This window comes from Heterocephalus glaber, unplaced genomic scaffold (assembly GCF_053883595.1).
Source record: "Heterocephalus glaber isolate CG9 unplaced genomic scaffold, H.glaber_assembly_v1.0 deba00000809, whole genome shotgun sequence".
NCBI classification, from domain to species: domain Eukaryota; kingdom Metazoa; phylum Chordata; class Mammalia; order Rodentia; family Bathyergidae; genus Heterocephalus; species Heterocephalus glaber.
In genome coordinates this window covers 6,405,618-6,428,509 of record NW_028258163.1, presented here as the reverse complement: position 1 = coordinate 6,428,509, position 22,892 = coordinate 6,405,618, and the positions used below count along the sequence as shown (strand labels likewise).

The 22,892-nt window shown below is 36.3% G+C and overlaps 1 protein-coding gene and 1 non-coding gene across 2 annotated transcripts in view; both read left to right on the top strand.

Annotated features, from left to right (window-relative positions):
* Window positions 1-22,892, top strand: part of Spred1 (sprouty related EVH1 domain containing 1) — an 84,118-nt gene that overhangs the window by 32,663 nt on the left and 28,563 nt on the right. The window contains exons 2-3 of the mRNA XM_004861523.4: window positions 7,614-7,788; window positions 21,057-21,225. Coding sequence (XP_004861580.1) covers window positions 7,614-7,788; window positions 21,057-21,225 — 344 coding nt within the window. The remainder of the gene's footprint in view (window positions 1-7,613; window positions 7,789-21,056; window positions 21,226-22,892) is intronic.
* LOC147829017 (U4 spliceosomal RNA) lies at window positions 14,087-14,225 on the top strand. The gene has a single exon (XR_015449824.1). It is a non-coding gene; the product is annotated as a U4 spliceosomal RNA (small nuclear RNA).

The following is a 22,892-nucleotide window of genomic DNA, read 5'->3' as shown; positions in this document are numbered from 1 at the left end:
TTTCTGGTACTGAGGTTGAACTCAGGGAGCACTGAGCTGTATTCTTAGCTTTATTTATTTATTTATTTTTGAGACAGGGCCTCACACTGTTGACCTGGCTGGCCTCAAACTCTCAATCCTCCTGCCTTAGTCTCCTAAATAGCGTGGATACAGGTGTACCATCACAAACAACTGTGAATTTGCCTTATGTTTTAATAGCCTGTGGATCTTAGAGCTTCTTTCTATAGGGTTATTTTAAAATTTTCCACATTTTATCTAATGTGTTTACCTCATCATAAATCTTAGTATTAATACTGGCTTTTTCTCTTCTGTGTTCTGATCTCTTGTTGATGATGAATACTATAGTTCAGTTCTGCTCACCTAGACCTAGAGAACTTGGGAATCAAAGGATCATTGTGGGAATAATTGAGGTGTCATGAGGAATAGGCAGTAGTGATGTTCTAAGACAGGAGCACACAGAGTTGTTACAGTGTTGAACTACTTTGGTAGATTGATTCTGTTGTTCAGAACTTAAAATAACTTCTTCTGAAGTTATAATTTGTGAATCACTCTGTCCTTCAGATTTTAGTGTTATTTTACCTCTTTCTGGAAGACTTCCCAGATGTCTGTGACTTGGTTATGTATAAGTTCTTCCATCATTTAAGCATTTCGTGGAAGACTTAGAGAACTGATTACTTGAATCATAGCTGTGGTAAATGATTCTTTGTTAAAGTGGTTCCTGGATGTGAGGGTGATCTGGCTGCAACATCTGTCACTCCATTGATCGCGAGGGTTGATTTAGCTGATCTGGCTGGCCAGGTGCGTGTCCCCTTCCTCCCTTCAGGTGAGTCCCTCCCAAAGCTGCGCACTCAGTTGAAGAGGACAACCACCCCTATAGAGGAGGACCATTTTCTTGGTCAGGGACATACAAGTCGCTGCGCTCCCTGGCTAGATCCTCCAAACAAGTTCTTAAAGGTTGCCTTCTGGGTTTGTTATAGAAAACCATATAAATACAAAATGAGATACATTCGGACAGTTTCAGAATGCAGATACTATAAGATCAGAAAGTTGACTTAATAAATCAAGTTGTTAGAATTTTTATTAGACACCTAAGTCAGGCAAAAGGCTAACACTTTACATTCATACTGATGTGCTTCTCATAACACTGTGATAGTTATTAACCCTGTTTTATAGACCAGGAAAATGGGGTACAGAGAGCTTAAGTAATTTACCCAAGGCTGTAACTTTTAGTTAGTAGCATCACCTTTGGAACCTAGGAGCTTTTAAACAGAATGCCATGTAGTGTTTTGGATTGATGGTAACTACATAGAAAATGTTTTCTCCAGTTTTAGTTATTAATGCTGAAAAAGTAATTCAGACTTCCATATTTGTAATGAAACTCAGTCCTTGTGTATGTAACGTATAAATAGTGCCCACCAGTTAAGTGAAAAGAGTAATGGGGAGTGACATGGTTATTTTAATATCTTTGTTCTACATTGTTTGGAAAGCAAGTACAGTACTGTGAAGCACTATATCATCTTAAACTGCTTCCGTTAAATATGGTACTTCCTTTTTCTCCTGTTCCCAGTCTCTGTAATAATATTTGATATTTAGATGGTAAATGTTTGCTTAAAGTATACTGTAGAGCACAGGGTATTTTGCCATTATAAACATTCCTCAATGGAAAACTAACAAATTCTTGCTCTACTGAATACATAGGAATCTTAAGGATCATCTCAACTGGGCCGGGGGTGGGGGCAGTGTTTTAATACAATTGTAGTTACAAATGGAGAACAATTATCTTTGTCTCCTGTACATAGATTTCCTGCATATCCTCAAGAAGGTTTCTCTCATGTTTTGTACTGTATTCATTTTCTGTTGCTTTGGAACAAATTACCAAAAAACATAGTGGCTAAACACAGTAGGAAATTTATTGTTACAATTTGGAGGCCAGAAATCCAAAGGGGTCCCACTGAGCTAAAATCAAGGTCTTAGTTAATATCCTAGAAAGGAGAGAAGTACAGAAAGGGTAGAAAGAACTAAGGAAATAATTTATTTTAGAAGTGTTAATTTTAAGATCAGTCAGCTGAAATATTATAAATGGCTAGCATGAATTACAGATTTATCCAAGGTTGGGAAACAGACCTGAGCGAAAGAGCAGTCCAAGTTATTTTCTTTGTTTATATAACAGTGGTTCTTAAATTGGTGGGGCAGTGTAATCATTGTTGGTGTTGCAACTATGATTAAAGCTATGTACTATTTCCCCTGAAGAAAATACACACATAGCTGAAAACTCACATTTGAATACAATTTTAGAAATAGTCCCTTCCAAGAGGTGAACGGGCATCGGGTAATTTTTCATCTAAAGAGCAAGGTTGCTCTGGGAAAGGTGTTTAGGTCCTTTGATTTATAGATTTGTCTAGATAACATTTTCTTACGAATTGATTGACTTGAGTGCTAGTTAAATGGAGTAACAGCATAAGTATAAAATTACTGCAAGGGAACAAAAATACATTACTATTATGAAAATGAGACCAATATAAGACCAGTTATGAATCAGTATTATGCCATGGTGCTTGGTAACTCCTTTTTCCAGTTACAGACTTGAACGGAAAGATGTTACACTTAATACATGAGCTGCTAACCGCAACAAAAATAAGAAATACAGAGAATTTTAATTTATAAACATTATAAACAATTTTTTTAACTTTATTCTGACAAAATTGAACTTCAGTTAGTATAATTACCATGAGTTTATGAAAACATTCCATGTATTCTGCTAACACATATGACTCTAGAGTTCTTTGTCTTTTTTTTCCTCTGTACTGGGGGTCAAACTCAGGACCTTGCTCTTTCCAGGCAGGTGAGGCACCACTGAGCTACATCCCCAGCAAGTCTGGAGTGTTTAATGTCTTCTGGTATGCACTGGGCTCTGTGTACGTCATGTTGTAGGAAAGTGGAAGAAAAGGCAGAGTTGGGAAGAATGAGAAAAAGGAAATGGGAAGAATGAGAATCATTAAAGCTGTTCAAGTATTTGGTATACTAAGAAATACTATAATGTATGGGTAGAGTCTATGTGTTCAGTAAGAAGCCTGACTTAAACATCTTCAGTGCTCTAAACCTGTTTTTTTCCCTTACAGCAGACACATAAAACAAAAAGACATTTAGTACATTATCTAGATTGTCTTCCTTGGACGTTCTGCTTTTCCAGCATTGGGTGGTATATAATGGCATTAGTAATTACAGAGCAAGGAGGTGCTGCAAGGGAGAAAAGTAACTAAAAAAGATCACTTCAAGCCAAGGACACAGCATTTAAAACCTTTAGGGCTTGGAGGTTTTTAAAAAATAACTATACCCTTCATTTGATTATTAGGAAAATTTTGCCTCTGTACAAATCTGAAAATGCAGCCATAATATGCATTTATCCACCAAATACATTAAAATATAATTTTAGAGTTTAGGCTCATATGTAGTACTTCTATTTCAAAAGAAACTTACATAGATCATTACAACTGAGGCAAAAATTTGTCTTTTTGTTTTTTCACTTTCTTTTAAGTATTGAAATACCAGTTGAAAATTGTAGAAAACAAGTCTTATGATTACTGTTGATAATTCTAGATGATTTGAAACACTTGCCTTGCAGTTACAACCTTAGCAACAAAACATTTTGTCTCTACTTCCCAAATATACCTAAATCAGCCTGTCCTTCTCCTTGTCCATTATTATCACCCTAGTCCAGTCCAACATTACATCTCACCTGGACTTGTCCATCAGTAGTTTTGATGTTTTTGCATCCTCAAATTCATGCTGAAACTAAATCTTCAATGCTGTATAGTATTAGGACATTTGTCCTTTTGGAAAGCATTTATCAAGCTATAAGAGTGAAACCCTCAAGAATGGATTGATACCCCTGTAAAAGGGCAGGACAGGTGGAGTTCATGCCCTTGTTCCCTGGACTGACCTGTGATCCTCCCTTTCTGAGATCTCAGTGTTCAAGGCAACTTCTACTTGGAAAGTTGTCTTGGAAAAAGAACCAGCCACTTATCAGACAAGGAATCTGCCTTTGCACTGGGGCTTCTTGGGCTTGAGAATTGTAGAAAATAAATTTCTTTTCTTTATAAATTATCCAGACTGTCTTCCGTTACAGTAGCACTAAATAGATTCAGGTAGTAGTTTAACATGTTCCCACCGGCTTGTACCACTGATGGTACAAACGAATTTAATCACTTTTATTTGTCTTTATACTAATAAAATTAATGAAAAGCCACACAATGGGACAGCCATACATGTATGTACCCATTGGTGGTTCAAGTCTCCTGAAGGCAGCAAGACACATAAATCACAGCCCTGTCATGAACATGTCAATGCCTCTACTGTGTGTGAAAGGAAGTATTTAATTGTTCAAATAAGATTGGTCATTAGAAGTTTAGATACAATTTAGGTTTTAAATACATTTTTTTGAAAAATAAATGAAGCAGTATCTTTTAAGAGCATTTTCGTGTGCCTTAGAGTCAAAGCCTGAAAAAATGGTTATTACATAGCAATGCTCACATGATCTCAAGATACATGTCCTGTTTATTTGTAGTAGAAATATTTGCTCCAGCTCACCCCAGAAGAATACATTTTGATGTCTATACCAACCAAGTTTACACATCCATACCTCTTCTGACTAATTCTCCAAATGAAGACTGGCAAAATTGGGCCCAGATAAGAAACTGTTAAGAGTCCCTGAATAACTGAGTGCTAAAAAGCTTAGAGTTGTTGCTTGTAAACACTAAAATCTATCAGAGCTTCTATATAAACAATTATTTTGACTCTAGTGATAAAGGATTACAGTTTACCATGCAAATTTTACTCTCTTGTCTTGCCTTTGAATTACAAAATGATAGCTTCTTCAGTTTTAATTAAATGGTTTTTGTCATAATAATTAATATGTACATAGTATATTATATATTAGCACTGTTGACATTTAGTAAAGAGTAACTTTCTCCAGGTCATGCAGCTATTAAGTTGCTGAGCCAAGATCCACCTTATGGAAGTTTGACCTTGGAATTCTCACGCTTCACCACAACACAGTGCAGCTTTAGAAGTATAATACTCTGATTCAAAACTTAGCCTAGAGTATGTAAGGAACTTGTAAAAATCAAAAGAAGATAAGCAAATGCCAATAAACGTATGAAAACATATTCTGCATCATTAGTTGTCAGGAACTCCAAATTAAAACTACAGTGGGTTACCACTATGTATACATTGAAATAAAATTAAAAGGACTGAACACACTAAATATCAAAGATGGAGCACATGAAACTATCGTACATTATTGATGGAGTGTATGATGGCACAACCTCTTTGGAAAAGAGCTTGCTAATTTCTTACATGGATAAACATAGCCTATAACCCATTAATTTCATTTCTAGGTAATTAAGAGAAACAAGAACAGCTCTACAAAAAAAAAAAAAACTTGTACAAGAGCTTTGTTCATATTGCCAACAACTGGGAACTGTCCCACTGCTCATCAGTATAAGAAAGAATAAATTGTGGTACATTTATTCAGCTAAAGGACTGCTTGATTAAAAATAAAAGAATGAACTTAGGATACACAAAATAACATAAAGAGCAAAAGAAGTCAAGCAAAAAGGGAGGGTACCAGTTATAATTGTGTTGGATTTCATTTGTAGGAAAGGCCCCAAATAGGCAAAACTAATCTATACATCAGAAGTCAGAACATCAATTACCTATTTGATAGGAAAAAGGCATAAAGCAATTTTCTGAAGTAATAAAAATGCTATGTATCTTAATAATTGTTTTGGTTATACATTTGTTTTGGTCTTTTTGGAGTACTCTAACTCCATAAATGGTGTAGCTTATAAGCAGCAGAAATGCATTTCTTGAGAATGGACAGTCTTAACATCAGGGTGGTAGCAGATTCGCTGTTAGGTGAAGGCCCACTTTCTGGCTTATGGTGACATCATCTTCCAGCTCTGTCATCACAGGTAGAAAGAATGAGACAGCTTTCTGGGTTCTCTTTTGTAAGGGCAATAATCCCACTGGGGCTTTGCTCCAGTGACTTCATCATCTGCCAGAGACCCTTCCTCCTATTGCCATCACCTTGGGGAGGTAAGGATTTTGTAATTGTCACTTTCATGTCACTGAGGCGAAATGCCTGACCTGCAACTTAAAGGTGGAGGTTTATTTTGACTCACTGTTTCAGTAACTTCAGTCCATGATTAATTGTTCTTAAGGCAAAAACTCATGGCAGAACACTGAGTGGAGAAAATCTGTTCACTGCATGGCTGCCAGGTAGCACCATTCCAAGTCACACCTTCAGTGACCTGCTTTTTTCTGATCAGGCCCTGCGTTCAAACTTGAGACTTGGGGGACATTTTAGATCTAAACCTTAACAGATTTGAACATACAAACTTCAGGGGGACACAGATACTTTGACTGTAGCCACAGATACATAGATTTGTGAGAACTTATTGAAGTTTGTATATTTAAAATTACTGCATGTAAAGAACACTTCAATAAAGTAAATGCACATATAAAGTTTTAAAAAGCAAGGGAAGGCTTTCTTTATAAGTACAATGACCACAGGAATCACAGCGAACCACTTAGAACATGCAGAGATACACTAAGAAGTACAGAACTGTTAAATAGAACCTCAAATGATATTCATATTATTGAAGATTAACAGTTACATTCAGTACATTTTCTAAGAAGCCAGCAAGGCATACTGTTCTTAGAGTTTCATTTGTAATTACTGAAAGCTTCAGAGTAAAAGACTTAGATGTCAGTTGTGCACAATATTTAATATGTTAAACATTTACCAGATTTTCTGTAAGGAACCATTATTAATATTGGGAAATGATTATGAAATAGAACTAGAATGTCGTCTCTTAAGAATAGAATTACCAGGGCCCGGGATTTACCTCAGTGGTTCTGTTGCTTGCCTTGCAAGCGCAAGGACCCGAGTTTTATCCCTGGTACCAAAAAAAAAAAAAAAAAAACAACAAGAATAGAATTACCAAAAAGAAGGTATGAAAGGCTCCTCTAAACAGATTTGCTTGATGAACAATTTAAATAGAATATTTGTCTTTATATGATTTGTGTAAATAATTCAGATTTCCTGTTGGTAAAAGAAATTTAAAAATGTAGCATCTAAGCTTGAGCTTGTTTCAACATTTTATTTATAATATATCCCAGGAATTTAAGAGATCCCACAATTAAATGTGCTGAAATACAGTAATAATTTGTCCCAGTTATTATGTTCGAGTAAGTAGACACATAAAAACATTTGATGGTAGCCTGTGTAGTTTGACAGTATTTGTCTCGAATCCTCCACAACCTCCTCTATGCAATCAGATGTACTCAAACTGTGTACAGTGGTAAATTCAAGTAAGTGTTCTGTAGTCTTTTATTATAAAGTTAGTCTTCAAAATAAAGGATAACCTTTAAAGTTAGTTTGTGAGTTTTGACCTCTTTCAAGTAGGTTACTTTTTGTGGGCTGTCTTCAAAATAGTAAACACTTTAGTCACCGTATATTAATGTGGTCATTGATTGCTCAAACGAGACTGACAGCTTGGCTGTTTTTTGCTTATGGAAAAGCTAATTCCTTATCTCTGTATCTGTTTTAGTAATAGTTATGCACGAGTGCGAGCTGTGGTGATGACCCGAGATGACTCCAGTGGTGGATGGTTACCACTTGGAGGGAGTGGACTAAGCAGCGTCACTGTCTTCAAAGCCCCTCCTCAGGAAGAGAATGGCTGTGCTGACTTTTTTATCCGTGGAGAGCGGCTCAGGGACAAAATGGTAATGAATAATACATCTGTCACTGTCATTTTAGGATATTTTCTATAAAATGGATAATCTGTTTAAAATCATGATTATATATTATATATGAGAGTTGTTTTTGCCATGACTCAGTGATTGTTTCTGGAGCTCATTTTGTGTCAGACAGTAGAATATGATAGTTTTTCAGAGTGGATCTGACAATATATACTTAGTAGGCAGGAGTGCTCCATTTGTTTGGTGTAATGCCGGAACGTTGGTGAACAGTCCCTCTGCTTTTTTTTTTTTGGTGCTGGGGATTGAACTCGGCTCCTTGTGTTAGCACAGCAGGCAGCAAAACTACTGAGCTAAATCCGCAGCCCTCCCTCTGCTTATTGAACCAGTTCTCCCCACTGTTCCCAAAACAGAGATTGGCAAACTAGTCCACAGGCTAAATTCCGGCCTGCCACAGGACTCTGTGCTATCAATGATTTTTGTATTTTAAAATGGTTGATAAAAAAGAATCATTTTGTGATACGTGAAAATTATATGAAATTCAGTTTCAGTGTCTGTAAATAAAGGGTGTTTTGATTTTAAGAAGCATTTTTTTACATATGTCTTTGACTACTTTCACACTACCATGGGAGAGTGGAGTAGTTTCAGCAGAGACCATCCATATCTGGCTGGACTTTTGCAGCAGACTCCTGCCCCGCTGCCTAGGCTCATACAACTACTTGGGGCCAGCCTGTCCTCCCTCCCTCCCTCCCTCCCTCCCTCCCTCCCTCCCTCCCTCCCTCCCTCCCTCTCTCCCTCCCTCCCTCTCTCCCTCTCTCCCTCTCTCTTGCTTTCTTGCTTATTATTTTTTTAATTCTGGTACTGGGAATTGAACCTAAGGAGTACTTAGCTGCATCCCCACCCCTGTTTACTTACTTTTTACGTTTTGAAACAAGATTTCACCGTTACTCAGGTTGGCCTTACACTTTGAATCCTCTTGCTCAGCCTGCCATGTAGCTTGGATTTTTTAGGTGTGAGCTACTATGCCCAGCCTAATTGTTGACAATACTGTCTTTTGCCTAGATAAATATTTCCTTACATGTATATATTTTGGAATTTCAGTCCAGCATTTGGTGTTAGTTATTTGCTATCTTTTAATTAAACTGCCAGAATTTCTAAGACCTTTGAGAATAACAGAATCCCTCTTAAATATATATTTGTGGATGGTTTATGAGCCAGTTTAGGTTCTGTCTTACTTCTGTTGGAAATGCATTTTAAGATCTAAATAATTCTTTCATACATGAACATTTTGAATACAGCCTTTTTGGTTTTGGCCTCCATATTTTTTTTACTACTGAATTATTTTAGTAATTCAGAAAGTTGCTTAAATTGTCTATGCCCCAATTTATTCCTCAGTTAAAGGAAGTTATCTTAAATCATCTTGAAAGACATTCAGGTCCAGTGTTTGAGAGTTTATAATTTACTTTGATGTTATACGTTGTACAGTGTATCTCAATTAACTAGAATATGGTTTTAGTATTATAAGAACCCTAGTTGAAGTCAGAAGTGAATATAATAAATTTAATATGTCATCTTTAAAGAGTTTAAGTATTTAGAAGTGGTTTTGGCCTTAAAGTAGTGTTTGGCATTTGCAAATGCTTTTATAAGCTCACATATACCTAAGAAAAGGCTCAGATATACCTGTCCTATACCTTAGATAATACCTGTCCTAGACTATAATGCTTCTTATCTGAGCTAATGATAACTGGGAATGTTATTTCAGAAACTGAGAAGCATAGTAAGGATCTAAGGTGGTTTTTGTGAAAATTTATTATATAGTAAAAATAAAAAGGAAAAGAAAGAAGTCCAGTAATGGAGTAAGAGTTGGAGAAAAGAACTTCTTAGAAAAAGTACAAGAACAAGGAAAAGATACCTAGATGTAAAATAGAGCAATAAATCAGTAAAATAGCGTATTAGGTCTATTAATAAAGACAGACAGTTCAGAACCAAATCTTTATAATTTGAAATGAGGCTGGTCAGAGATAGCTCTGATTGATGGCACCTGTGAATGTTCAGAGTATGGCTTTAACAAAAAGCTAGTGCAATTGACCTGGAATTCATAGAGAACATAAACTTACACCCCATGACAAGGCTTAAGAAAGGAGGAAAAAAGTAGAGTAGTTAGCCTACTCCTAGAGTATGGAACCCTGATACTAGAAGTACTGATCAGGAATCATAGTAACTGTTATTTCACCTAACCATTTCTCCTTGAGGAAAGCTATTTGTAAAATAAGAATAATAATGTAGATACAAAGAAAAAATTGCTTTCAGTTGGAGGATTGCCATATTTCTTATATAGGATTAACTGTAGCAAAACTTTCTGTAGTAAAGCAGTCCCCATAACTTATATGATCAAAGGTTTAGACAATGACTCATAGCTATAAATTGAAAATAGCAAAATGTTAAGCGTCCCACAACAAATGAGACAATAACATTGAAATAAGCAGACTATTGGCCTGCTCTGTTGGGTAGTATACTTCACTTCCACTCCTTCTCAAGAATTCACCAATGTAATTGAAGTCTACGTACATACATTCTAGTATCACTAAATAGCTGTTTTATGGGTCAGTTTTATTCTACTTCTTTTTTGTGGTTTATAATTTCTTGATATTTTCTTTGTAAAGTGCTCTGTGAATAACTACTATGACTATAGGGTTCTTCCCAAATTAATGATAGCATTCTTTTTGAAGCTTTCTCAGTGAATAAACTGCATTTTGATAGTTTTGCTATGTAACAATTATGTAAAAGACAACTGCTAAAATCTGTTTTTTACCCATTTCCCTGAGTCCACATCTTCGAATCTCTGCCTTAGACAATTTATAGAAATGAAGCCCTTGCCCGTCATAACCCTATTAAATAAACTTGTGCCCTTTAAGAAAAAATAAATAATAAGATATATATGGCCACTTACTAATAAAGACATTCTACATAACATTTTAAAAGATGTTATTTATTTATTTATTTATTTTTGGTACCGGGGATCGAACTTGAGACCTTGCGCTTGCGAGGCAGGCACCGGAACCACTGAGCTAAACCCCTGGCCCTTAAAAGATGTTTTTAAATCAGAATACTGGTATCCATGATGGAGCAGAAAGATGCCTTTTATTAATGATGAGGGAAGCAGTGTTTTGACAGATTTTCCAGCCTTTGATTTACAGTAGCTTGTACTAAAAATAAGTCTCCTTAGACTTCTCAAAGGGTTAGTCAGTCAGCTGTCCATATCTGCAGGTTATGCATCTGCAGATTCAACCAACTGGATTGAAAATATTTGTGCCCATACTGAACATGTACACACTTTTCTTCCTTGTCATTTATCCCCTAAGTAATACAGTCTAACAGCTATTTACATAGCATTTACATTGTATTACATATTAATAAAGAACAGTCTGCCCAGGATTTTTCAAGAAGGTATCATTTTGTATAACTGGATGGAATTTATGCCCTCATTTGTTCTCTCAGTCTTAAGTGATCAGAAATAATTATTTCCTGTGGTGACCTGTACAATAAGTTCCTGACCTATGAATGAGAGAACATTAATAAGTTGGGTTCCTTTGTGAGTCAGACAAAGTGAATCTTATACACCTTTGGCACGTATATAAAGTGAAGCATTAAAAAGCCAAATGTGAGGTCCATTCATATCTATGAAAGTTTACAACTCAAATGTTCGTAAGTTGGGGATTTTCTGTAACTTGCTCTCCTTTATGATGCTTCCAGAGGGAGAGTTTCTTTTGGTACTCTAAACTAGACTTTCCCAACTGTTTGACCTTTAGTAGGAAGAGCTTCCAGGCTGTCTTAAAGTTTTTCTCTTTCCCGTGTGTGCCTGAGGAGAAAAGGGCTGGAAAATAATACATAATTGGCTTTCACGCTTTATTGAGAAAGAATTTTAAAGAAACAGCAGGCTTCTTCACAGATCCATGGAGATGAAAGAAAAGAAAGAATTGCAGAACCTCTCTCTGGATGTATATGAACTGCATCTTCCATTTCCTTCCAAATCTATATAGCTTTGATACCTTTAATTTTTTAATTTATCTTGGATCACTTTGTAAAATGCTGGCTAAAATTTAACTTTTCATTTGTTTAGGTAATCTTTACAAAGAAGTCCACATTCCTTATGATAGAAACCTTCTATTTTGCATTTAGTTTTCATTAGCTCTCATGGCTCTTTTGTAAGTTATAACTCTCATCTTACCAACATTTTAACAAAAAAGCTAATTACTAATCAAAAAATTATTAAAGATTTTAATTACCATGGGGTCTAAAACAGGTATTCTTAGTATAGTAGACAGAGCAATGTAAATTTACTAATGTGAAGTAGTGTTTTTAAAAGCATATTATGTGACACAAGATGACAAAAGATGGAGTAGGCTAGGTAGAAAGATGCATTAGGATCAACTGAATGACTTCGGGTGCTCTGTGAGAACAAGAATAAACACGGTTGTAAAAGAGCTACCAAAATAAACTTACAGTGACTGTAACAAACGGCACAGAGGGATGAGACCACCCGAGCAGGCTAGTGGAAGCAAGAGGCACAGACTTTATTAAACTGGGCAGAGGTGGACCGAGGACTGTAAGCAGGAGGCTGCCAGCACTGAATTGAAAAAGGCAGAAAGCATCATGGGGCATCGGAAGAGAGGTCTGTCCTGTGTAGGGGGCAGAGCGAATGTTTAGGGTCGGGGTCCATGCAGCGATCAGGGCAGGTGTGTGGATATTTTCAGGTGACTTGGCATTGGAAAGGTGCTGTACTTTGTGGTTGTTATCTCTATGTTGGAAACATCCCATCCCGTGTTCTGTGTCCAAGATAGCACAGCTTTTGTTGAGCAGAGACAGCACCTGCATCGGCTGCCTGTTTTGTTGTGGTGTTTTTGTGACTTGTCAGACCATAGCTTGGAATTAAAGAGCATATTCATTAAGCATTGCACAACCAGGTCAAGCCTGACAGTGACAAGTTAAATTTTGAAACAGAAAAAGGGAAACTGAGAGACATTTTCAGGATTATTAAGTAATTAGGTTGTAGATAAAAAGTTTATTTATAAAATTAAATAAATTGTTGTTTAAAAAGAACACTTTAAAAAATACAGTTTTCTTATAAGTTATTGGAGCCTAAAATGAAATTAGAACATTCATTTTGTAGGAAGAAAATGAAGTAGATATAGCAGTAGTTCTATTAAAAATTAGACTTTGTCACCTTTCTACCATGTGGAAATCTTAAAATACCAAGGAAAACCCTCTTTCCCATGTTGAACATTGTAGTAAGTACAGAACAAGAATTTTCTGCTAAGCTGTGCCTCTGTGAATGACTCCACTGTGAAACCACAGTTCTTCCACAGAAGTGTTCCTCCCCTGAAGATGAATTGCCCGCATTAGCTTTTTCCTTAGGTTCAGCCTTCCTAGCAGTTTGGTCTCCTGAAAGAGACTGGTTCTATTCACTAGAGTACTGCAGTTAGGGAAAGAGTGGGAGTAGAATTGAAATGGTGGGGCAGCTTTATTGTCCGAATTTCTCCTGCAGGCCATTGCTCTGTCACCTGCTTTAATACAAATCTCTCCATTGACCATCGGCCCTGTTCAGATCACCTTCTCTACTGTCTTCGCTGTCTTGACCTTCTGGTCTTCATTTTAACAGGCCACTTTCTTGGATCTGGTTTTTACGCAGAACTGTTTCATTTAAGGAATTTCAGCATTTCATGTTTGTTTGTTTTTCCCCCTCTCCTGCTGTTCAATTTCATGCCTTCTCTGTTAACTGTGCCTCCAGTTTTCTCCTAATTTCACAAGGTTGTGAATGGCTTCAATATCTTTTATTATTAATCTTCATCTTTTTTCTTTTTAATTTTCTGTCAATTTTGTGAACCACTCATTCATATTTCAGTAGCCCCTATGTTGCCTTACTTTCCCTAAAGGAACTTAATTGATTCCTACAGTATTACTTCTTAATATTCTGTTTTTAAACCTGAGTCTTTCATTCATTCAGGTAACATACTGTTGAGCAACTACTGTATGCCACATTAGGCACTGAGAATATTTAGATGAGCAAAAATGGAAATCTCAGTTCTTAGGGGAATGTAAATAAATAAAATGATATGCCAGACAGTGCTAGGGGAAGAAGAAAGTGGAGAAGGAACATAGAGAGTTTTTTAAGGAGAGGTTAGCAAAAACTTAGGTAGAAGAGCCAAGGAGAGCCTCAATGAGCTTGAAGATTTATACATGAATAGAACCTTGTATTTTCAGATAATAAAGTACGTATTAGTTTAAAAGTATGTATTTAATTTTACTTTTCTAAATTATTAGTTGTAGCTTTGAGCAATGGGAGTATCATAGCCAATGAGGTTTATCCAAGGCGTGATTATTGCTAATTGAAAACTTTTCCAAAATTATTAGTTGTTATTAGTAAAACAAAAGTGCACTTATATCTATTTTTGGCTTGGTCTATTTTAAATGCTTTGGCAAACAGTACAATAATTTTATGACGGGTTTTGCTCCATGTTTCCCAAAATAAATTAGAACACATCTTTAGAGGTTTTAGTTACTTAATGAGCATAGTCCCCCACTCCCCTTTTTCTTCTGATAAATTCTTACCCTAGAATTTCTTTCAGATGAAGGAAAAGTGTTAAAAATTGAAGCATTTGTTGTGTTAAAGCTTCATGCAGTTACAGGGGGCCCTTTCAGAGGATCTTGGGTATGTGATGCTGGAATTGATTCATGGTGCAATGCCGGGCTCAAGGGCGCTAGGATTGAGGGCATGAGTACTACCCACTCCAAGTGGCCTGGATAAGATGAAGGGGGCAGAAAGAAGTGGTAAGACCCCTTGTTGTTTTTGCTGTCTTCTTGCTATGAACTGTTTCTCCTCTGTGATGCCCCTCTGCCATCCACCCTACCTTGGAGCCAGCTGATTATGAACTGAGACCTCTACAGACGGAGCTAAGTATAACCTTTCCTCTGTTGACTTTGGGTTTCGGGTATTTTGTCTCAACAACAAGAGAAAAGTAAGAGACTCTGTTAAGCTCTTCAGAGTCTATTCCCATAAACTCTTTAAAGTCCTAGCATACTGCCTGAATTTATCACTCAAACTCCTCCCTTTACTGTATTCAGCACCCATGTCCCCTGGTGAGTAATGTCCTCCTATCCTCTCATGGCCACTAACTTGCCACAGACCAGGGCAGCACTGAGTGTCCAGCACCACCACCACCACTACTGCTGTTTAGTGAAGGTTTACTATGTCATCCATGGTTTTGAGTACTTAATATAATTGCACTTCATTTAATTATCAGAAGTCAGCAGAATAGTAACTTGCAGAGACTGTCGGGCACCCAGCTGATCTTAACTAGAAAGCCCACAAACTTAGTTATTATGTCAATTCCTCTTACACAGTTTTTCTTCTTCCTTGGGAAGTATATTTGCTATGTTCCTATCCTGTTTTTCATAGCTTAATCATTTTATTTTGGATACTTACAAGTGTCCATTCTCTTTAACCATTTTTCTTCCCTCTCTTAGCTTTGTCTGGTATAGAGAAGTCACTTCTCTCTCCCTTCAGCTGTATCAAATTTTAATAAATTTATCTTATAGTAATTTTTATTTTTTTGAATTCCAGGATTCTCTTCTTTATCTGTATTTTTCATTAACATCTATTTGACCTTAACAAAAGAAAGAATAAAAAGAAAATAAGTATTTGTGCTTTTTGTTACCATTGTATTGAAAGACTTTGAAATCTTCTTTATATTTATGGTTCCCAAAGTAATTTACATATCTAGATAGAAGAGTTTAAACTTGTGTGTCTTAACCAACTTAGATGTGTGTTGCAGTGCAAAGTTGTTCTACCAAATGCACCTACAATATTTGTTTTTCCTCCTTTCCTTATTATAGTCACCTTCCTAAAGTTGGCTCCCTTCTGTCGGATTGCAACAGTTACATTCTCCTTAAACTAGTTCAATCTATTGGTATGTGAAAGTTTGGTTTTTGTTTTTCAGTGGTCATTGTGTGTATTTAGGTGCTCTTATATTTGTTGTGGCTTTTTGTAGTTTTTTCATTATACCTTTTGTTAGTTTAATAATCTTCATGCCAAGACACTTGCAGATAATGAGAAATGTAGAATAGTTCTAGTACTGATTCTAAAACATGACTTTTTAATTTATTCTTCTTTGCTAGCCAACCATATTCTTAATGGATCAGTTATCACTCAATAAGGGTTATTCTTGGTAAGTTGCTTTGGTAACATTCTCTTTGTAGTTGTTTATGATTTAGGCTTAATATTTGCTTTATAAAAATTTTATATGGGTAGGGCCATTGATACACTTTGACATTTTTCTTTACCTTGCATTTTATGAATGCCTTTCATGAGGGCCTGATGAAATTCACATACTTCTAGAACTGTTTAATCCCAGAGAGAAGTTTATTTAACTTTTAATTGGAATTAGTTAAGCATATTTGAAGCTTAATAACTGCAGGCAAGTATTAAGATTATGGCACCTGGGGAGTTGGCACTGAGTTACATCCCCAGCTCCTTTATTTTGAAATAGGCTCTCACTGAGTTGCCAGGCTAGACTTGAACTGTGACCCTCCTGCCTCAGCCTCCCAGAGCGCGAGGCTCATAGGAGTTCATGACCACACCTGGTTACGTTTATGGTTTTTGGGTTTTTTTGGCGGGGGGGGGGGAATTTTGGTACCAGGGATCAGACTCACCACTTTGTGCTTATGAGGCAGGTGCAGTGCCCCTGGTGTGGTGCCCCAGCCCAAGATTATGTTTTGATGGTTTCTAACAATTCCCTTTAGGATAGTCTTACCAGAACACAGATTTATTCATGTCCTGTATTCTTTTACAGCGTTCTATGAGTGAATGATGTTTTGGGAGAGTGACCACTTAAGTCCTATAGGGTCCCTTTTTCTGTACAACATTGGTAAATAATAGGTGCAGGTTCCTATTGGCCAGGAATAATTTACCACTACTTTTTATTATAGTAATGGTATTGTTGAATTGGTTGCTTAAAATCTTTTGGCAAAGATGTACAGTAATTGGTGTTCTCTATGTTTTTTTTTGCAAATTATGCAAATACAGGATTTGCAATTCAGTTTCCATGCACCTATGAATACTAATGTTATCTCAAGATAAAGAATAAATATAATAAAAACCCCAGTGGGTTTAAATTGGTACATACTGTTCTGTATGGTTGACGAAGGAAAATGAAAAGTAGGCCCTGGTAGTCAAAAATTTTTAAAAATCCTTCAAACCCTTAAAATTATTTTTACTTTTCATGAATGTAGATTTAGTATTGATCCCATGGTGAGTAAAAGTCTTTTTGAAGCATTCTTCTCTCTACTTTCTTGGTACAATTTCTGTCTCATTGTTTCTGTTTCTTGGTTTTGGGTTGGCATTTAGTGCCTGTTTCTTAGCCAAGGTATGCCACACATTGTCCTTGTTGTGCCAGAACTCCATCTTTATTTTACATTGTGTGACTTAGCTATGTAAGAGACTGTTAAGACTTCGGACATAGGGGTTGTGAGAATTGTGAAAATGTTTGAGGAAAATGTTATAGGAAGTGTATTGTAAAATCACCTACGAAGATATTGGGTAGTTGTGCCAATAAATAGGCCTTTTGCTTTTTTTCTGTTTCACTACCTATTCCAAATTTATAACATCTACTACCATTATTACAGCCTTGTCCTAAAGGGTAGTTTTCTGCTATTTTATCTATAGTAAAATGCTTATTCCTTAATGCTATTTTTTAGATAAAGTGAATAACAAAAATGAGGTCTAATTCATAATTAGCAAGTGGATTTAACCATTTGCTACAGTGGGTAAATTCACTTTTTGTATGACTTTCCCATGGAACATGTTTCTGCACAGATGTCTGTGTCAGAGTAAGAGCTAGTCATCCTTTCCATTTTCTCCTCAGTGCATCTTAAAGCTAGCTCATCCTTCAACTCAATTTTCTACAAGTTTGGGAGTCTGTAAAAAAATAGATGCCATCTGAAAACTAGTGGTAGAGATTATTGTAGTTTGTGTTGAAGTTTTATCTTAGAGAAAATAATTGGAAAATAACTAATTTTAGAATATTTGAGAGAAGTGCTCTCAGTAATAGTTTCATGTATTAAAAATCAATTTAGTGATATTTTATTTAATAAAACCTGTGGGATCAAACTCAGTTTATGTTTGCCTCTTTTGTAATAATTTTATTTAACATTGTTTCCTAAAATGTTTCTTTTTCTACTGTTTACTAATGAATATAGTAAAAAAAAATTGCAGCAGTTCCTAATGCCAGTACTGTACTTTTTGAATTCTTGAAACTCATCCTGAATTGTTGTTATTGCTGTGTAAGTAGTGATTCTTTCGTAAATGACTTAGCAGAGGTGACTGATTCATAAAAGCCCTGGATGTATGTTCTCTCTTTTCCAGTACATGTACAATTGTGAGACTAGCAGAACTCGTGAGGCAGTTTTGTTATATTGCTTCTAATCACCTTTTTGATTATTTATTCATGAATTAATAAGAAATTATCAAGAATCATTATAGTTAATGCTATGCTGATAAAGGTTTAAAAATCATCCTTAAAGATGAAGCAGTAGCATTTGCTATATTCCTACCTTGGCTGGCTTCAGTCATTGTGAATTTATTTATTTATTTTTTTGGTACCGGGGATCAAACTCAGGACCTTGTGCTTGCGAGGCAAGTGATGGAACCACTGAGCTAAATCCCCGGCCCCATTGTGAATTTATTTTATTGTAGCTTCTAATAGTAACTTGCAGAATTTCTGAACCAATGCTTGTGTTGAACCTAAATCGCTCAAGTGTAAATTAGGAGTTCCTAATCTATGATCTATGAGTAAGTTTCTAGGGGAATGCATAAAACGTGAAATTTATAGGAAAATATGGAAATGTGCATTTATCTGAGGAGGAACGCTTTTTAAGTACCTAATGGGCACTGGCTACTGTAAGGATTGAGGACACAGTGATCCCCATAGGTAGCTTATAGACTAATGGGGAAGACAGGCATTGTACAGCTAATGATGCAGATTTAAAAATTATAAGCACAGGTGATTGTGTGTAGCAGAACCCTTAGCAGACTATATTCAGTCTAGGGGTCAGGAATGGCTTTCTTATAGAAAGCTGAGTGGGTTCAGATCTTAAAGATAAGGAAGAGGTGCTAGAGAGGTTCCAGGGAGAAGGCTCAGCACTGCAGGGCACTGAGAGCCCAAGGTGACAAGGCAAGAGTGGGAATGAGACTAGAACTCCAGCAGACCAAGACCAGCCCACACGGCCTAGTAGGCCACAAGGAGAATTTTGCCCTGAAGATTCTTGAAACGATGTTGAAGGGATTGGAGCAAGGGGGTCCTCTGATGAAGTTTACACTTTTTATGAAAACCACCACTCCACCTGCAGAGCAGTGAAGGGACCTGAACGGGTTGTAAGCAAATGAGTGGAAGAGGCATACAAGTGATAATGCTGACCAGGATAGAGAGGGGCAGTGAAAAGACACTCTTTCACTTGGTACTTACCAAGCAGTCATAAACAGTGTACCATTCTAGGTCCAAGAATTTGGCAAAACATAGGTCCACATCCCTGCTCACTCAGTATTCAAGTTCTTGTGAGGCCAGGAGATCAGTATGAGTTCTTTGAAGCTGTGAAGTAGGATATGGAATCTGGGTTTTATTTGGATTGTTTTTATTTCTGTCTTAAAGAGCATTCATAAAATAAGGTGTATAGTTTTACTTGTGTATTAATTAGACACATTTTTAGGATCACTAAGCAAATTTATTTTTGAATAGTGACAATGACAATTAAACGTTTGTTAAAAGTATATTACGAATATTATGAAAAACAAAGACAAGGTCCTGGGTTCGATCCCCATATCAAACAAAAAACAAAGAGTGGGATACGTGTTCCATATTGAAAAAGACTGAACCTTAAAATTGCATTTGATGTATGATCCCTGGAATGGTTCTTGTATTGGAAGTTTTAAAAAAGAACACAATACTGCCAGGCTTGGTGTAGTACACACCTGTAATCTCAGCACGTGGGAGGCTGAGGCAGGAGAATCACCCAAATCGAGGCCAGCCTGGGCTACAGAGTGAATTCAAGACCAGCTTGAACTACATAGTGAGGCCCTGTCTCACTGCTCCGCCCCAATAAATAAATGAAAAAGTATAAAAGTCTTCATTAGCATAGTGAAAATTAGAATATAAGCTACAAATTACATAAAATTGTTATTTCAGTTTTAAATTTTCCTGAGTTGATAATTGTACTATGATTACATAAAAGAACAACATTGCTTTTAGGAAATAACACTCAAGTATTAAAGGGTAACGGACATAACATAGGTAACTTTGAAATAATTTAGAGTAAAATATATAAACATTTATTTGTGGGTTTATACAGAGAGGAAATGTTAAACAGGTTAGCAAATCCGAATAAAAGGGAGACAGGAAGTTTTATTTCATTCTTGTTACTTTTCTTTAAACTTAAACTCATTTCAAAATAAAAATGAAAAATGTGAACAAAAGTATGTTGTCCTGCACATACATAAAGCTCTTTGCATGCATGTTCGTGAGGTATTTCATTGCTATTCATATTTTTGAGATGAGGAAACTAAAGCTTCAGAATGTAAGGTTAAACTACTCAGTATGAGAAAGTGGCAAGGCGCAGATATTTACAAAGGCCACAAGGACAGTTGCCTCTTCAAATAAAATGTTAATGGATCTTTCAAGAAATTTAGGAAAGTGATTTTAAGAAATCTCATTTCTTTTTAACAACACCCCTCGGTCTCTTCCTTAGAAGTAATTCCTGGTAAGTCTTCTGGAAATTTTGTATGGAACAAGAATGTGCTTATTTTTTTGACATGGGATTTACAACAAAATACTGTTTATAGCTTGCATGGTCTATTTTTTTTCTTTTTTGAGACACTGTCTTGCTATACAGTCTAGGCAGGCCTCCAACTCACTGTACAGCTCAGGCTGGCCTGGAATTTAGCAATCCTCCTGCCTCAGCCTCTTGAGTGCTGGGATTACAGGCGTGGGCCCCCATGCCTGGCCATGTTCAGTCTTCTTTATTAAGTTCAAGGCCTTTTTTTTTTTTTTGGCACTGGGGATCGAACTCCGGACCTTGTGCTTGTGAGGCAGATGGTGGAACCACTGAGCTAAATCCCCAGCCCCAAGACCTCTATTTTTAAATTTATTAAAATATTTATTTGAAAAGTAAAGCTTTCCTCACCTGAATTTGTATCAAACAGCTACATTAATATATGTGTATTAACTTCAGTGTTTGACTTTTGACAGGTGGTTTTGGAATGCATGCTTAAAAAAGACCTCATTTATAATAAGGTCACACCAACATTTCATCATTGGAAGATTGATGACAAGAAGTTTGGCCTTACCTTTCAAAGTCCTGCTGATGCTAGGGCATTCGATAGAGGCATTCGAAGAGCTATAGAGGATATTTCTCAAGGTAGACATTCCTGTTTATTTCCTTAATATGTTCATCCTGTTACATGTACCAGAAGTCATCTTTCTTCAAAGTTGACACAAAGTAGTCATACTTTAAACAAGCCAGCTTTTGTGTTAGGTGACCAGGCTTTGAAAACTCAAAATAGGTAAAGATGAAATAATGGCCTCTTAGCCAGTTTTTTATTTGTGAAATAGCAGTGCTTACCCGTTGTATCTATTATTTTGAATAGCCTATAAACAGCCATTAGATAAGACAAAGGTTTTAAAAGAAGGGTTTAAGAGAGAAAAAAACGTTTGAAGAATGAGCAGTAGAGTAGAGCTATCACAGTTAGGGTGTGGTATTCCACTTGGGTATGTGTTATGAGCCACATTGGTAATCAGACAAAAAGAACTTGCAGTAGTCTGGTGTAGGTGGGGATTCAGTGACAGAACTCTGGAGTACAGTACTGAGGACTGACTGAGACCATAACCCCGTCTGCTCTTTCTTCATATACTTGCTAGTTTATTAAGATGTTTAATTCTAGAGCATATAGATTTTGGGGGAAGAATTAATTTTCATGGCTATGCTTAAACAGACCGAAAAAAAAAATAATAGTACTAAAACCCATTTCTTCCCAAAAAGGGAAAAATAACTAAGATTTGCTTTTTTGTTTCTTCTAATTAGGAAGGAAAATGTCACCACATTCAGTACTGAGGACCCAGGTCTTCACACTAAGCTATATTCCCCAGCCTTTGTTTTTATTCTGGGACACAGTCTCAGTGAGTTGCCCAAACTAGACTCAAACTTTCAATCTTCCTGTCTCCCAGAGCACTCCCAGAGTGCTGGGATTATCAGTGCCTGGCTGAAAATATCTTTAATAATAGCATAATTTTCCACATAAAGTAACTGAATCAAAATGTGTTGGAATTGTAATTTGTATGTTTTTAAGATGGTATTTTATAGAAGAATTTGAAAAAAATAAATTAATTATGAAACAAACCAAGGGTAAAAACATGGAGATGCTTAGTACAGTTTAGGGCTCACGCATGCTAGCCACTTGCTTTACCACTGAGCTACATTCTCCAGCCCTTTTTATTTTGAGACATGATCTTGCTAAGTTGCCGGGACTGGCCTCAAACTTGGACGCCTCCTATTTTAGCCTCCTGGGTAGTTGGTGTTAATTGCATGTGGCATCATGCCCACCTGAAATATGTTTTGATACTGCATGAAGCTCTGGTTAAATAATTTAGCTACTGTACCTTAACCACTTAGCAGTTTACCCTGAGTGTCACTTGAACAGTGCATTTGTTTATGTACTATCCCAAGCATTGATGTCAACAAGTTAATTCTTGTATTGAATAAATTTGATAAAATTGTTTTTATACTTACTGTTATATTTTCCTATTAAAGTTAACAAAATGCAATTTTTGGTCATTCTGTATTTAAATAACTAGATTTGTAAGTTGTTAATTTTTGATTTCTAATTCAAGAAAAATTATGAAATGATAGTAGCTATTTTACCTTTATTATAAGAGAAAACATGACTTTAGTAAGTAACTAGAAGTGTAGCTGTGGAAGAAGGAAAATGTGCTTTATTCTCTGTTATTACAACAAAGGAGCCAGTACCTGCGACCAGCTTCTGACTGGGTTGACCAGCTTCTGACTGGGTTACGTGGCAGCCAGGAATA